Below are 16,019 nucleotides of genomic sequence, written 5' to 3'. Positions count from 1 at the left end.
GTATTTGTAATTATTTCGTGTTTTTCTTGTGTTTTTCCTTTATGCGCTAAAATACGTGTGAAGATTAATGTTCAACAATATCAACCAATTGGCTTTTGTCATGCCTTCGTGTTAAAGTTAGTCACGATGAAAAAAATGGTTTAAAATGTAATGTTAAGTGTTAGCATTTTTTTATTTCTGGCTTCTTTTAAATAAGACTCCCATATAAAACTGCTGTTCTGATATAGAATGTTCGCCTTTTATGTGGGATGTAAGTCGTAATGCCAATATGACGCCTGCAAAGTCTATTTGTAGCCCTGCTGTGGTTGAATATTTATGAATAAGTCACACCCCTCTCCTATTTTAATAAGTCACAAGCCTCGGCAACTGTAAGTATCATAATTCTAAAATCAACCAACGCGTTTTAACGTTGTAAAAACAATAATCCTTGTCTTTGCGTATTTAACTGACTATTCTCTCGTTTAGCGTTTTTGCCATTAACTGTATGTTTTTCATTTAAGTGTAACTTTTGTTCGTTTTAGAAGTTATTAGAAACGAACCCGTTCGTTACTGCAGCTAACTTGTTGTATGTCTACCTGTACCGTGCGTTCTTTAAAGTTTAGCCGTACAAAATAAAAATACAAATTTGATTCACTACACTATACTTATAAACAGGGCCTTTTTCACAAAGTTTAGAATTTCTTGTATTTCTGTATCGTGTTGAAGCGTGTTGTCACGGAATTTAATTACAGTTTTTAGTGTAAAGTATTCAAGTGATGTCAATTTATGTGAAAACCAGCAGTCTCATAAACTTTTCACTTGTGGAGTTCTGATCGCGTACGTTATGGAGGTAAATTATAATTGAAGGTATCGTAAGGACTTGTAAGTACTGATTGGTGTTCGTTTATTTGCGATAAATATTATTTCAATGTGGTCATAAGCCACAAAACCCACTTCTGTATGGGCTTTTTTATTCTTACTGCTTCTTACTACAACCTCTAACCATTATGCTCCAACGATTGACTAAAGTTTCTGTATTTTCGGATCCCCTTAAGTCCAAGTCAAGTCATTTGAGAAATAACTTAAGTCCAAGTCAAGTCATTTGAGAAATAACTTAAATTTAAGTCAAGTCATTTGAGAAATAACTTAAGTCCAAGTCAAGTCATTTGAGAAATAACTTAAATTTAAGTCAAGTCTATTGCAAATATAATTTCTATGTTATTTCAATTACATAAAAGAAAACTTTAATTATTTTAATTGGCAAATACGTCCGATTATGAGCATTGAGCTTCCATTCAACTGGAAAATAACACAAACGCAATATACAGCAATCAAACTGTTTAACGTGCAAAATTTGAAAAAAAAAATGAATAAAAAAAGATGCTTAACAAAATAACTGTCCTGGAAAGTCAAGTCATTTAATCAAAATAGTTAATTTTAAGTTATTTGAAAACAGATTGAATCGTTAAGTTGGATCTCATATAATGGCAAGAATATCCTATTTAGATTAAATATCGGATGGGCATCGATACCACTGTAGTATCGGACGAGTACCGATACTCCATTCGAACATCGTCGGACATCCCTAACCATAAGTGTTGAATTTGTGCTTATAAAAGTTTTTCGAGTAAATCTGTAACGATTTGTTGCGAATTGGTTTCAGCCAAGGCAAACATCTCCTTGTCAACGAAAACAGTTTCGCTTAAAGACGGCATCAGGGCGCAAGTTAATTGCACATCATTCGGATTCCCGCAACCACAATTTTAAAAAGAAGTGTTTGCGGTCCATAAAAACGTAATATGTGTCACAACTAACAATAGAAGCTTCCACGATATCTGGCGCCAACGCAAGTGTAAAGTGCTGGGCTGAAAATGGAGAAGGTGTCGCAAGCAATGTTGCTGTAATCAACAAAGGTAGTATTAAACTATAAGTTTGATATGAATATTCATATTTTTGATTTTTTTTGTTATAACCGGAAGAACCACGCGAAACATAGTCAATTATATGTTTAGCCACAATTGGTCTTGAAGGATTTGATTTAACATTTCTCTTCAACCATTTTGTAGATTTACTGCTCGACAATGGACAGTTCTTTGTCCGCTACCAGCTCCACAGAATTCAAGCTGATGCCAAACTGCATTGTGAAAACAACTGAGGGAAATTAGCGTCATCTGAATATCTAAATCAGTGGCCGGCAAACTTTTTTTGTTGCGGCCCAAAGTACTCTTTTCAGAGCTACTGAAGGCCATCTACGTAAACCACTACGAAACAGTTGAGGATTGGGGATATTTAATTTGAAAGTAAAATATTACACGGCGCCTTGATGCCCAAAACAGTGCCATGTCATAATGTAAAACATAGTATAAAAGAAAGGTTATACGCGCGAAGCGCTAAATTAATTTCGTTTACATATAGTTAAAGTTGGCAATAAATATAGTTCGGCTCTCATGGCCACACTTGACACGTAGGGCTTTCCAAGCTAAGCCAATTTAAAAATTCTATGCCACACCAACTTTTGCAAAGTGCAGACTATCACGCGGCCCACAACTACGTGATAACACTAAACTATCCACAGGTAACTCACGGTCCACTAAAAATGGCTCGGTGGCCCACAGTTTGCCGACCACTGCCTTAAACAGACCAATGAGAAAACAGTCTTTAGCGCTGCCAGCGGTTCGTATGTGATTTACATTTGGCCGTTAGAGGCGGACTAGAGCATCTATATGTGTCTATATAAGTGTAACATGCTTGTAAATTAAGTAAATTAAGTGGTCCACAAAAGAGGGATTTGCGAAATATATATTTTAAAAATATGTGATTCTGTTTTTTCTCGGGTTTTTAAACTTTGAGTTTTATTTAAATGGCAATTTATATTTTGTTCAGCTTAATTTTTGTGTTTTGACCAGGCTATTGTATCAATCATGGCATTCATAATAGTTTAAGTAAAAACCTAAATGTATTCCAATTTACTTCATGAAATTGAGTGGCAAGCCCGTATCTTCTCTTTGCCCAATATGTCGTAGGATTTCTTACACTCACTATTTTGTTCTAACTTACTCCAAGGCAAAACATTGCTTGAATCGCAAACCACAGTTAAAATGTGTTTGTAGCATGCAGACCACAGTTAAAATTTATCAAGAAAATTAAAATCCTCATATAAGTAGTGGTAATTTTATTTATGAGCTTGAACCTTACTTAAGCTGTGTTTTATTTTGTTAAGTTGAAGCGTGGAGAGTTCGTAGGGAGCTATAAGAAGGCTGCTGATCCTGTAGACGAGGGCCGACGGCTGCCTAAGTCTCTTACAAGTTCTTAATCCGACTCCAAAGGAGCAGGCCGCTAGAATACCTGTCCTTAACTTCTTGTACTCTAAGCAAAGACAATCCACTCAGTAGATAGTTGCTCTTAGAGTATATTCACAAATCTCAGAAATACAGCGATAAACAGAGCGGTGATTCAAGCCGCTAATCAGTAAGACGTATAAAGTAGAATGAATTGTCAAATGCGGAAAGGCAATTCGCTAGGCGCGGCGGTCACACGTCAGTGGACAATGGTCACGTGTATAGTGACGTAAAAGTAGGCTAAATGCTACATTAGTCTTTCGCATAACATTAAAAAGACCTCTGCAAAAGCAAATAAACTTTTGTTGTTTCTGAGTAAAAAAATGACATAAATACAAAAACTGTCAATCGTATTTGTCATGCCAAGTTGTTATTCAATTTGTTGTTGTAAATGTGAAAAATAGCACTATGTCTGTCGTTAATGTCAATAAGTACTGTGCTATAATATTTATTTACAGTTTAGTTGTTTTTTAAGCAATTCACTAGCCAGGGAGAAAAATACTTTAATTGTCAGCAGAGACAACTTGTCTTTGGCATTTCTCGTGAAATTGAATGATTAGTGCAATTACATTGAGAATTTCTGACAATGAAACGCTTTGCTGCTTTTAACAAGCAGTTTGGTATTTTGCATTTTTATTACAAACCTTGCTTTTTTGAGATCCTGGTATATTTTATATACGGTTCTACCAATACACCTAATCTATTATTTTTCACCTTTCACCAAATAATTTTATTGCCAATAAGACTCTATTAAAAGCAAAATGAAGCAAACTAACAGTAATATACATTATTTGATGATAGAGAAGGTTTGTAATTTTAGAATCTCAATTTTAAGAGTTTTTAGTGCTTACTTAGATATAAAAGATGAACGGTTAAAATACATTCTGTGCAACGTACAAAATTGCAAAGTTTTAAGCTAGCAAATTGGCAAAAACAGACAAGAGAAGCACAGTAATGCTGACGTCAGCAATATTAGTGCCGCTAGTGGTTGACATTGTTGGGGCCCTGGTCACTGGAACCACAACTTTTTTCGCGGTCGTAACTGAGGCCGGGATTGGGTTAGTGGCTGGGATTGGGTTAGGGGCTGGGGTTGGGTTAGGGGCTGGGGTTGGGTTAGGGGCTGGGGCTTGGGTGACTATTCCCGCCGTATTTGACGGGGCTGCTGTCGCCATGGCTTTGATGTCGGCAATGCTCTTTGAGTTGCAATTGTCAGTCATACAGCAAGCTGCCTCGCAGGATCTGGAAAAGTGGTTTAGTTTTCGTTACTTTAAAGGATTAAAACATTGTATTTTTTTTTCTGCAGAAAAAAATTGAAAAATGTAAATTTGTTTTCGCTAGAAATTGCTTTCGATTTATTAGCTGAAGTTTACCGTTAACGAAGATGGAAAACGGCGTTACATTTGATAAAATATGTCAGGATTTGCTATGTTGCCAACAACGATTTTATAAAGCTCAATTTTCCGAAACACAATTTTCAGAAGACATAGCCTACATCTGTAAATACATCAGAAAATTAGTAGTTGTCCATACTTTAATGAAAGATATCATTAGAAAAACCATCGCAGACTTCATACTTTTTTTAGTGGTTCTCAAAGTATGGGTGGCGACCAAAACATGGGTCGCGTAGGGTCGAAAATTGGTCGCTCTAAAGTCAATCCTGCGCAAACGAACTTTTTTCGTTTCATTTTTCAAGTATTTTCGATTCAATTATGACTGAAATATTGCATCATAAGCATTTCATGTGGCAACCTGGATGATTGCATCATACGTGGTTTCTGAACGTTTTGATGGCAGCCAGCTACAGTAGCTGCTAAGACTGGTGTAAGCGGTAGCCGCACAGTTACTTTATTACTTGTTTAGAAAGATTCGCCACTGGTCTATAATTCTACCACGGCGTTTAAACAATTAATAAATTTCCGCACAAATTTTGACTTAAGGTGAGAGTTAACGTTTGGGTGTGGGTGGGTCAAGCATTATTATATTTATTAACCCAAATGCTAACCCGCACCCTAACTTAAATAAAAATATTCGTTGTGGTAGGATTGTAGACCAGCGCCAATTATTTTGCTAGCTCGTATTACACACATATACCTCAGAATTATGTTAGACTAGCGTATTTATAAAGCTGTCTTACTCACTGATAAACCTGGGAGAATTAAAAAAATTGTGTAATATTTATTCACAACTTGAGCAGAAACTCATCCGTTTCAGTTCGAACTATAAGTTCGTTTCTTTTGATGCGAGCTATAGTTTCGTTTCTTTATATGTCAGCTATAGTTTCGTTTCTTTTGATGCGAGCTATAGGTTCGTTTCTTTCGATGCGAGCTATAAGTTCGTTTCTTTCGATGCGAGCTATAGGTTCGTTTCTTTCGATGCGAGCTATAGGTTCGTTCCTTTTGATGCGAGCTATAGGTTCGTTTCTTTAGATGTCAGCTATAGTTTCGTTTATTTTGATGCGAGCTATAGTTTCGTTTCTTTTGATGCGAGCTATAGGTTCGTTTCTTTAGATGTCAGCTATAGTTTCGTTTCTTTAGATGTCAGCTATAGTTTCGTTTATTTTGATGCGAGCTATAGGTTCGTTTCTTTAGATGTCAGCTATAGTTTCGTTTATTTTGATGCGAGCTATAGGTTCGTTTCTTTAGATGTCAGCTATAGTTTCGTTTATTTTGATGCGAGCTATAGGTTCGTTTCTTTAGATGTCAGCTATAGTTTCGTTTATTTTGATGCGAGCTATAGGTTCGTTTCTTTAGATGTCAGCTATAGTTTCGTTTATTTTGATGCGAGCTATAGGTTCGTTTCTTTAGATGTCAGCTATAGTTTCGTTTATTTTGATGCGAGCTATAGGTTCGTTTCTTTAGATGTCAGCTATAGTTTCGTTTATTTTGATGCGAGCTATAGGTTCGTTTCTTTAGATGTCAGCTATAGTTTCGTTTATTTTGATGCGAGCTATAGGTTCGTTTCTTTAGATGTCAGCTATAGTTTCGTTTATTTTGATGCGAGCTATAGGTTCGTTTCTTTAGATGTCAGCTATAGTTTCGTTTATTTTGATGCGAGCTATAGTTTCGTTTCTTTTGATGCGAGCTATAGGTTCGTTTCTTTAGATGTCAGCTATAGTTTCGTTTATTTAGATGTCAGCTATAGTTTCGTTTCTTTTGATGCGAGCTATAGGTTCGTTTCTTTAGATGTCAGCTATAGTTTCGTTTATTTTGATGCGAGCTATAGGTTCGTTTCTTTAGATGTCAGCTATAGTTTCGTTTATTTTGATGCGAGCTATAGGTTCGTTTCTTTAGATGTCAGCTATAGTTTCGTTTATTTTGATGCGAGCTATAGTTTCGTTTCTTTAGATGTCAGCTATAGGTTCGTTTCTTTTGATGCGAGCAATAGTTTCGTTTCTTTCAAAGCAAGCTATAGTTTCGTTTCTTTCGATGCGAGCTATAGTTTCGTTTCTTTCGATGCGAGCTATAGATTCGTTTCTTTTAATGCGAGCTATAGGTTCGTTTCATTTAAAGCGAGCTATAGTTTCGTTTATTTTGATGCGAGCTATAGGTTCGTTTATTTTGATGCGAGCTATAGGTTCGTTTATTTTGATGCGAGCTATAGGTTCGTTTATTTTGATGCGAGCTATTGGTTCGTTTCTTTAGATGTCAGCTATAGTTTCGTTTATTTTGAAGCGAGCTATAGTTTCGTTTCTTTCGATGCGAGCTATAGTTTCGTTTCTTTTGATGCGAGCTATAGATTCGTTTCTTTTAATGCGAGCTATAGGTTCGTTTCATTCAATGCGAGCTATAGTTTCGTTTCTTTTGATGCGAGCTATATTTTCGTTTCTTTTGATGCGAGCTATAGGTTCGGTTAAAATAACGTCCGACTTCGGCCAAAAAGTTGAACCCGAGCCCGACTCCATCTAATTGTGCGATTTTGTCAAGCCCCAAGTCTGGTTCCGACTATACATCCTGTTTTTCAGCAACTTATACATAAGTAAAATAAGATGCATATGCAGCAATCCACTAATAGGGCCCATGGAAAATATGCCACGATAAGCTATTCCACCTTAACAATGTACAGTTTGCTGCCTTATTACTTTCGAGATTTGCATGCGCACGTCGGACTCCGGTAGTTTTACTTAGTCTTACTTGAGTCCGACTTCGTAGCTCTGCTGTTATCTGCTAATTTTCGAATGATTTGACATGTAATTTACGTTTCTTGGGAAACGCCATTAAACCAAATAGTAAAATTATTGGCGCTGATGGTCCAGAACCCTGCCACGTTTTGTCCGGGGGTTTATATTGCTAACAATATATGGTTAGGTTGAGAGTTAGCGTTTGGGTTTAGGTGGGTACAGTATTATTAGTAATATTATATTTATTCCTACTTATTTACGCCTTTCTCACAATTTTACCTTTGACATCTCTTTTTTTTAGAAAAATAATTATCGTAGGAATGTAGACAAGCGCAAAATTCTGTTATAGCCCTAAACATTCTGAGCAAAACACGAACACACTGTGCTGCCCGCTATTTTGGAATATATATCGATTTTCAGCCGATACCTAGATGTGTTGACTATTAGTTACTATTTTAACTTAACGCTTTTATAAATAGAGATTAGTGGCTTTAGCGCAGTAAACATCACGCCACTTTTTAGGTATTGTGACGCAATGCGAGCGGTTAGTAGTAAAAAACAAGTTTAACGCCCGCAAAAATGTTAAATACAACAGTTAAGACACTAATTTGTGACCCCAACACTGCAAATAAAGATTAGTGATGTAATATTAATGTTAATGATGTAGTAATAATGTAATGGTTACACTTTCGGTATGCTATGGCTTATCAAACAAAATCAAATGTACACTCACTGGCCAGTTAAGAGCATTGCTTTTATTGGAGAGAGGAAACCGATGGCCGCCTTTTCACAAGTAGCCGCGTTTTTTGTAGATTCGCACGAAGCCTGGTTGACGCATTTCATAAACACACCTTGAATCCCTTTAACTGTGCAATACAAAAATATTTGCTACTTGCAGATTATTTCTTTGATTTTTAAAATAAAAAAAAATGCTTTAATGTTATTGTCAATGTTTGGCTGTTACAAGCAAGAGTTTGAATGAGAGAAAAAAATTGAACTTGCAGTTTATTAAGCTCTTAATGTTCGTAACGTTTCCTAAACGTCTAGTATCTCGTATGACATTCATTCTGTTGGGTCGTTTTTAGTATATTATCAAGCTTGTTCGTATATCTTTTGACTTTCTTCTTTTTTTGAAGTTAGTGAATAGCAACCGTGGCAGACTTTCAAAAGAAACTAGCTTTTTTTTTTTTTTAAATTGCTGAAGACGTTTGTCAATTTTGGCGAAAATCAATTAAAATTTAAATTTGCCATTAATTCAAATTGTTTTATAAAACAACCAACGTTTAAAAGTTTATTAATAATTTCTGTCCATACTAATGTGAAAAAAATATTGTAAGTACTTATTGTGTTCAGTGCGAAACATGTTAAAGGCATAGCTCATTGACAAAAAACCTTTTTTGTTACCTTCTGCAGTCAAGCTGTTCATAGGCAAACCTATAACGAAAACGATAAAAGAAAACGCACTTTACCAAACTATTTTTGTTGCAGATGCGCGCGAGTAGGTTTACGGTTACTTATAGCTTCTTGACGTAATCGTTGAAAAATATTTAATACCCCACGCCCAAGTCACGGTCTCTAATCCGTCCCTGGCCCACAATGGATAGGTTAATTCAAATTTAAGCAATTGAGGAAAAGTAAAAAATAACTAAACAAATTAAGCTATTGACGAATCATGAAAGAACTCACGTAATAGGCGGCCGGAAGCCTCCAATCTAGCACATCTCTGGTTTCTTCCTGTGCAAGCTGTATTACGCTTGGACGGGTTGACGGTGATCCCAGGTATTGAACCACTGATGCCATCAACGCAATGGAGTCCTTCCACAGCGTAGAAAGCAGCACAAGCCAGCAGAAGGCAGGTCAAGGCGATCTTGTACATTTTGCTAGATTTCTGTGGGTAGATGCTAACTTATCTGCATGTCAAAAAAGTTGTGATGAAAAAATGATGACGGTGCTAGAGGATTTGTTACATAAAACGTAATAAACCGGTTTTGCAAAACAATATAAAAACATTTTGGTAAAAATTTCTACCTTTCAAAAAGCGCCTTCGCTGCATATTTTATACTAAACTAACCTTGGACAGTACAGAGTCTACATAAACACCCTGACTATGCCTAAGGTCTTGTGATTAAACTTACAACTAAATGTGATTAAACAAACAACTATGGTGTACCATTTCTAATGCTAAAAGGTTAATTTGAGCATTTTTTAAATCTGATTTTTGCTCAATTGGAAGATTATTGATACAACTATTTGTGCACGATTAGAAACCGTTTTATATGAAATGACGCTTTCCTTCATCTTTTAAGTTTATTCCAGTACCATTTCTGTGAACACTAAACGAAAATTCCAGTCGAAAAAAAAACGAAAAGTTTTTCCTCGCTTTTAACTTGAATTAAAAGTTTGTGCTTCGCCGTGCAATAACTCCAAGGAAATATATGACTCTTTTTTTGGCTGGGCTGACTTTTATTTGAATCGCGACTTCCTACGGAAACTGGTTTTCGATTGTGTTTTTGTTTCAGCGCCATGACGCTAAACTTTTGTGCGATTTGTCTTAACGCGGAAGTCGGAGTTAATTGAAAGTTGGCCCACAACAACCGACAACACTTTTATTCCCGAATGCAGCCGGGATGAAGTGGCTCAACCGGGATGAAGTGGCGCCCTGGTGTGCAATTTTTAATGCTCAATGGTGGATTTAAGATTTTTTAAAAATCTGATTTTTGCTCAATTGGAAGATTCTTGATTCAACTATTCGTGCACGACTAAAGACCATTTTATATTAAATGACGCTTTCCTACATGTTTTAAGTTGATTCCAGTTCCATTTATATTGCTGTTTCAGTAAATTCTGTTTAAAAATTCCAGTCGGGAAAAAACGACAATTTTTTTCCTCGCTTTTAAAATCGGATGCAAATTTAAGCTAAATTCACAAAACAAATTAACCTAAAGGGCGATTTCATAAATCTGATTTTATATTATAGAAAATACTTTTTAGGGTTTCTTTTCATTAACAGTAATGAAGTCAATTGTGTTGAACACAAAATTTTGAATCCGGCCTGTCATCTTGGATTGTTGCAATATTCCGGCCTGCGATTACCATTCTTAACAGTTATCCGGCACAAAATGAAAAAGTTTCGCGACCTCTTAACCCAGTGGTCGGCAAACTTTTTTTGTTGCGGCCCAAAGTACTCTTTTCAGAGCTAGTGAAGGCCCACTACGTCAAACCACTACGAAACAGTTGCGTATTCGGGATAGTTGATTTGAAGGTTAAATATTACACAGCGGCTTGATGCATAAAACAGTGCGCTATGTCATAATGTAAAACATACTATAAAAGAAAGGTTATACGCGCGAAGCGCGAAATAATGTTGGTTTATATATGGTTAAAGTTGGCAAAAAATATAGTTCGGCTCTCATGGCCACATTTGACACGTAGGGCTTTCCAAGCTGAGACAATTTAAAAATTCTATGCCACACCAACTTTTAAAATAAAGTGCAGTGAATGTACGACTATCACGCGGCCCACAACTACGTGATAAAACTAAACCATTCAAAAGTAACTCGCGGCCCACTAAAAATGGCTCTGTGGCCCACTTTTGGGCCGCGGCCCACAGTTTGCCGACCACTGATGCAATGAATGTACGACTTTCACGCGGCCCACAACTACGTGATAACACTAAACTATTCAAAAGTAACTCGCGGCCCACTAAAAATGGCTCTGCGGCCCACTTTTGGGCCGCGGCCCAAGGTTTGCCGACCACTGACCTAAATTGAAGTTCTTCAGCTCGTTTACCGACAAACCAAGCAGTTTGAATAAACGGTAGGTAATTCACACAAATGTTGACTTGTACAACATTTTTTTTTCAAACAGTTTATTTTAGTTGTACAATGTACATATCGTATGTGTTGTATGTGTATTGGGTTAATTCTGTAAGCACTTTTTTTCCATTTCAGTGGTTCGGTTAACTGAAGCTACAAAATGCCACGGCGACAAAATAATTGTGAAGTGGATTGATGAAACCAAATATTCACGGAATTTCAACTTTCAGCTGTTTGCACAAAGTTCTGACAAATTGATTAACATCGTTAAAAATTACAAACAAACGGTTTCTATACGAATTACATTTACACAACAACATTTCAAAAACTGGTTGGCAACGAAAAATACAATATTCAAATAAATGATATTTACGATATTAATTAACATTCTTTTCAATTACTTTATGTTCATAAGTTATTTTTGAAAACATTAATGTATTTAATTCTTAGATCAAGTTGTTGTTTGATTTTTGGAAAGTTCCGCAAACACCTTCAGTTTCTGGATCAACTTCGGATGTTTTTGAGAAGATTGTTTCTCAACTGACTTTTGAAAATAAAATCTGCAAAATCAGAATCACCATGCCCCAGTCAACTATAGCAGCCATCTTAAGCGCTAAGGTTCGAGTTGCTCTATTGTTTTCTATTGTTATAGACAGGAAGTCATTGAATTGTTTGCTCCAATATTTAATTTCAGCTAAACATAAAGCGAAGCATCAAAAACCAAAGTGAAATCTCTGAAGTCGCTTTGACACCTTCAGTTTTAATGAATCGTAATTTTTCAATAAATCGAGGAGAAACGATCACAATGGATTTTCATCCTATGACGTCATCTTGTAGAAGTACAATTTTTCCGGTAGATGGCGTATGTTACTTGTAACTAGGTAATAAAAATATTTTAGAATAATAATAAAACTACTTCCTTGTGGTTAGAATTTTTTGATAAAATACTTGTATCATAGTATCATATAAATAACCTATTGCCCCCAAATTATACACTTTTTTTTATTTTATTTTTTAAATATAGATTCTTCAAAGATTTTAACATCATCTATTTCAACAACGCCTATTTCAACAACCGAAAAACAACCGAATGTCAGTGGGTGTTTCCTGCGCTGTAATAGTTGTCATTTGTGCGGCTGTTGTTGCCTTTATTACAAGGTAACAAACACTATACAGACAATGTTTCTTAACGTTAAATCAAACTTATCACGAATATACTTCTTAATACAGAAACCAAATTCGGTGCAGTTTGGCAAAAAGCAACAACATGAATTTCGCCAACTAATAAAGGTAATATTACCCACGTATTTTCTGTTGGTGTTATACTGGCAATAAACATTTCGCGCGTATAACTTTATACAATGTAACGCTTTAAACAATTGTACTTCAATAAAATCCAGATAGCAACGCTGAAAACATGTGACAACAGGATAGTAATATTCCGTATAACTATGTTTCCTTAATACCTCATTTGTCAAGTAACCCAAACCTATAAACTCACGCTTGATGCAATTAATAAGGCTTCATGGTTGAAAGTTTAAGCAAATTTTGTGCACTTTTAATATAGCTTATCAAATCAAGCCAACTTGAACTGATGAGCAGTGTCAAGTTTGAAAACTAATAAAGCCACAGACTGTAAATTTCAAAGGTGGATTAGCATATGGGGGGTTAAGTTATATGACGTCGGACTCTGTTTTTTTTAATCGACTCCACTGCGATTAACAACAAGTTTAGCGATGTTAACATTATTTGCAGCGAACGACTACGATTCTGACATTGGCAATGCTCAACCTTCACGTCACAATTACGTCAACACCAGCTTTGCAGCTTCCCCGAATGCTGACGTCATCAAAGCATCCAGTGACGATCCTGATTACGTCATTCCCGTCGCCTACGGGTCGAACAATGTCGCTTACGAAAACGGAAATGTTGGAGCTGAGAGCGTGGAAGGAGTTGGTGCAAGTGAAAACACAGCATACGAGCAGTTTGCTAATAGTGATGCTGTTGTTGTGCAATCTGTGTACGAGAAAGTCAAATAGAGTAACTTAACAAAAACATGGATCAATGAAACGTATACTGTTATGTCAAATCTCCCGACTACGAAACACATAAACAACGTTAAGTTCTTAAATGCCCCAGCTAAGTGTAGCCTACAATACAATAATAAATCATCGCTGTCACACTTTGCAGGTAAGTTTAAATCCCACTGTTTTCTTACATATATTAGTTCTGTTTTAAAGCACATAATTGAATATTTTTTTTTGTTTTATTTCTTTAGGTATATATCTTTGTTTCCAAAGTGCAATATATATTTTGCTGCTGCTACTTCGCTATTCAATTACCCCAAGTTATATTACTTTTCCAAAATTGTGGCACTAACTTTCATTTGTTGGTTGTCGATTTTGGCAGAAATGTCACAAATTGTGCACCGCCACCCACAAACACAAATGTGGGAATGTACCAGACAGTAAACTTAAGTGTGCATTTTACCACCTTAAAAACCCGCAGCTAAAAAATCTTTCAAAACTTATTGGAAGAACAGCTCTAGAGCTGATCACAATTCTATAAACTTCGTATTCTTTGATTTGTTTCGTTTTGTTCAACAAAACGACTTATTTACAAAACCAAACGCAAATGTAATTTATGGAAACCCCTGATGGTGGTATAAATATTTAACCCATATTTTATGGAGCAACACCCCACTGAATATATGCTTCCCAATGATGGTCTGTAAAATTAGAAAAAAAACGATATTTTTTATGCGTTAAATACGTGTAAATATCAATGTTCAACAATATTAATGAATTTGTTTTTGTCATGAATCGTATTACAACTGAACAAATATTAAATGTTATACCTTTTCTCTCTTCGTGTTCAAGCTAAATTCGACTTTTTTTAAATCTACCAAAGCAATTAGATTGATATAAAAGTGCTGTTCTGATATAGAATGTTCGTTCCTTTTGTGTTGCATGTAAGTCGTAATGCAAGTATGACGCCTACAAAGTCTATTTGTAGCCCTACTATGGTTGAATCATTTAACATAAATCACATACCTCTACTGTTTGATGACGTCACATGCCTCGGCAACTGTAAGCATCATACTTCGGAAATCAACCAACGCGTTTTAACGTTGTTAAAACAAAACACTTGTATTTGCGTATTTAACTTATTATTATCTCGTAACTTGTTCTACTTCTACTGGTAATGTGCGTTCTTCAAAGTTTTGTCGTAAAATTGAAATCTGTTTCACTATACTGTACTAAGAAACAGGGCCTTAATTCTCACTATGATAAAACTGAATAAAGAATTATTCGAAACGTTCAAAATGCTACCCACTTCTGTATGGGCTTTGATATTCTTATTACGTTTTACTCCAACCTCCAACCATTATGCTCCAATGATTCATTATAATTTCGGTATTTCGGATCATCCAAAAAATATTGTTATGTCTTTTGCGCTGGTCTTATACAGCCCCCTTATGCCTCTGACCATTGTGGGTCTGCAACCAAAACTAAACAACAAATAAATCTGTGATAGGAAACAAAATTATACCACCTTAAAAATTGTCAGGTACGGTAAGATGTATGCCAAGAAATTAGCGTCAGCTGAATATCTAAATCAGTGGTCGGTAAACTTTTTTTGTTGCGGCCCAAAGTACTCTTTTCAGAGCTACTGAAGGCCATCTACGTAAACCACTACGAAACAGTTGAGGATTGGGGATATTTAATTTGAAAGTAAAATATTACACGGCGCCTTGATGCCCAAAACAGTGCCATGTCATAATGTAAAACATAGTATAAAAGAAAGTTTATACGCGCGAAGCGCTCAATTAATTTCGTTTACATATAGTTAAAGTTGGCAATAAATATAGTTCGGCTCTCATGGCCACACTTGACACGTAGGGCTTTCCAAGCTAAGCCAATTTAAAAATTCTATGCCACACCAACTTTTGCAAAGTGCAGACTATCACGCGGCCCACAACTACGTGATAACACTAAACTATCCACAGGTAACTCGCGGTCCGCTAAAAATGGCTCGGCGGCCCACAGTTTGCCGACCACTGCCTTAACCAGACCAATGAGAAAACAGTCTTTAGCGCTGCTAGCGGTTCATATGTCATTTACATTTGGCCGATAGAGGCGGACTAGAGCATCTATATGTGTCTATATAAGTGTAACATGCTTGAGCAAGTAAATTAAGTGGTCCACAAAAGAGCGATTTGCGAAATATATGTTTTAAAAATGTGTGATTCTGTTTTTTCTCGGGTTTTTAAACTTTGAGTTTTATTTAAATGGCCATTTATATTTTGTTCAGCTTAATTTTTGTGTTTTGACCAGGCTATTGTATCAATCATGGCATTCATAATAGTTTAAGTAAAAACCTAAATGTATTCCAATTTACTTCATGAAATTGAGTGGCAAGCCCGTATCTTCTCTTTGCCCAATATGTCGTAGGATTTCTTACACTCACTATTTTGTTCTAACTTACTCCAAGGCAAAACATTGCTTGAATCGCAAACCACAGTTAAAATGTGTTTGTAGCATGCAGACCACAGTTAAAATTTATCAAGAAAATTAAAATCCTCATATAAGTAGTCGTAATTTTATTTATGAGCTTGAATCTTACTTAAGCTGTGTTTTATTTTGTTTAGTTGAAGCGTGGAGAGTTCGTAGGGAGCTATAAGAAGGCTGCTGACCCTGTAGACGAGGGCCGACGGCTGCCTAAGTCTCTTACAAGTTCTTCATCCTACTCCAAAGGAGCAGGCCGCTA

General features: G+C 36.0%; 1 protein-coding gene across 1 annotated transcript; it reads right to left on the bottom strand.

Moving 5' to 3' along the window:
• Positions 1-3,562: 3,562 nt before the first annotated feature.
• LOC146136914 (uncharacterized) lies at positions 3,563-9,339 on the bottom strand. Its single transcript, XM_083395929.1, has 3 exons — positions 9,121-9,339; positions 8,168-8,300; positions 3,563-4,556 (listed from the first exon to the last, which is right to left on the bottom strand). The coding sequence occupies exons 1-3, from the start codon at positions 9,308-9,310 to the stop codon at positions 4,229-4,231; spliced, it is 651 nt and encodes a 216-aa protein (XP_083252055.1). The 5' UTR covers positions 9,311-9,339; the 3' UTR covers positions 3,563-4,228.
• Positions 9,340-16,019: the final 6,680 nt, after the last annotated feature.

The sequence above is a fragment of the Ascidiella aspersa genome, chromosome 8 (assembly GCF_963924565.1).
Source record: "Ascidiella aspersa chromosome 8, kaAscAspe10.2, whole genome shotgun sequence".
In the NCBI taxonomy this organism is placed as follows: domain Eukaryota; kingdom Metazoa; phylum Chordata; class Ascidiacea; order Phlebobranchia; family Ascidiidae; genus Ascidiella; species Ascidiella aspersa.
The sequence above is the reverse complement of the archived record's forward strand: the minus strand, read 5'-3'. Positions and strand labels throughout refer to the sequence as shown.

Coding starts and splice junctions, on each gene's coding strand:
- LOC146136914 (XM_083395929.1), bottom strand. CDS start 9,310: ATGTACAAGATCGCCTTGACCTGCCTTCTGCTGGCTTGTGCTGCTTTC. Junction 8,301..9,120: donor GGCTTCCGGCCGCCTATTAC/GTGAGTTCTTTC, acceptor TGTATTGCACAG/TTAAAGGGATTCAAGGTGTG. Junction 4,557..8,167: donor GCAATGCTCTTAACTGGCCA/GTGAGTGTACAT, acceptor CCACTTTTCCAG/ATCCTGCGAGGCAGCTTGCT.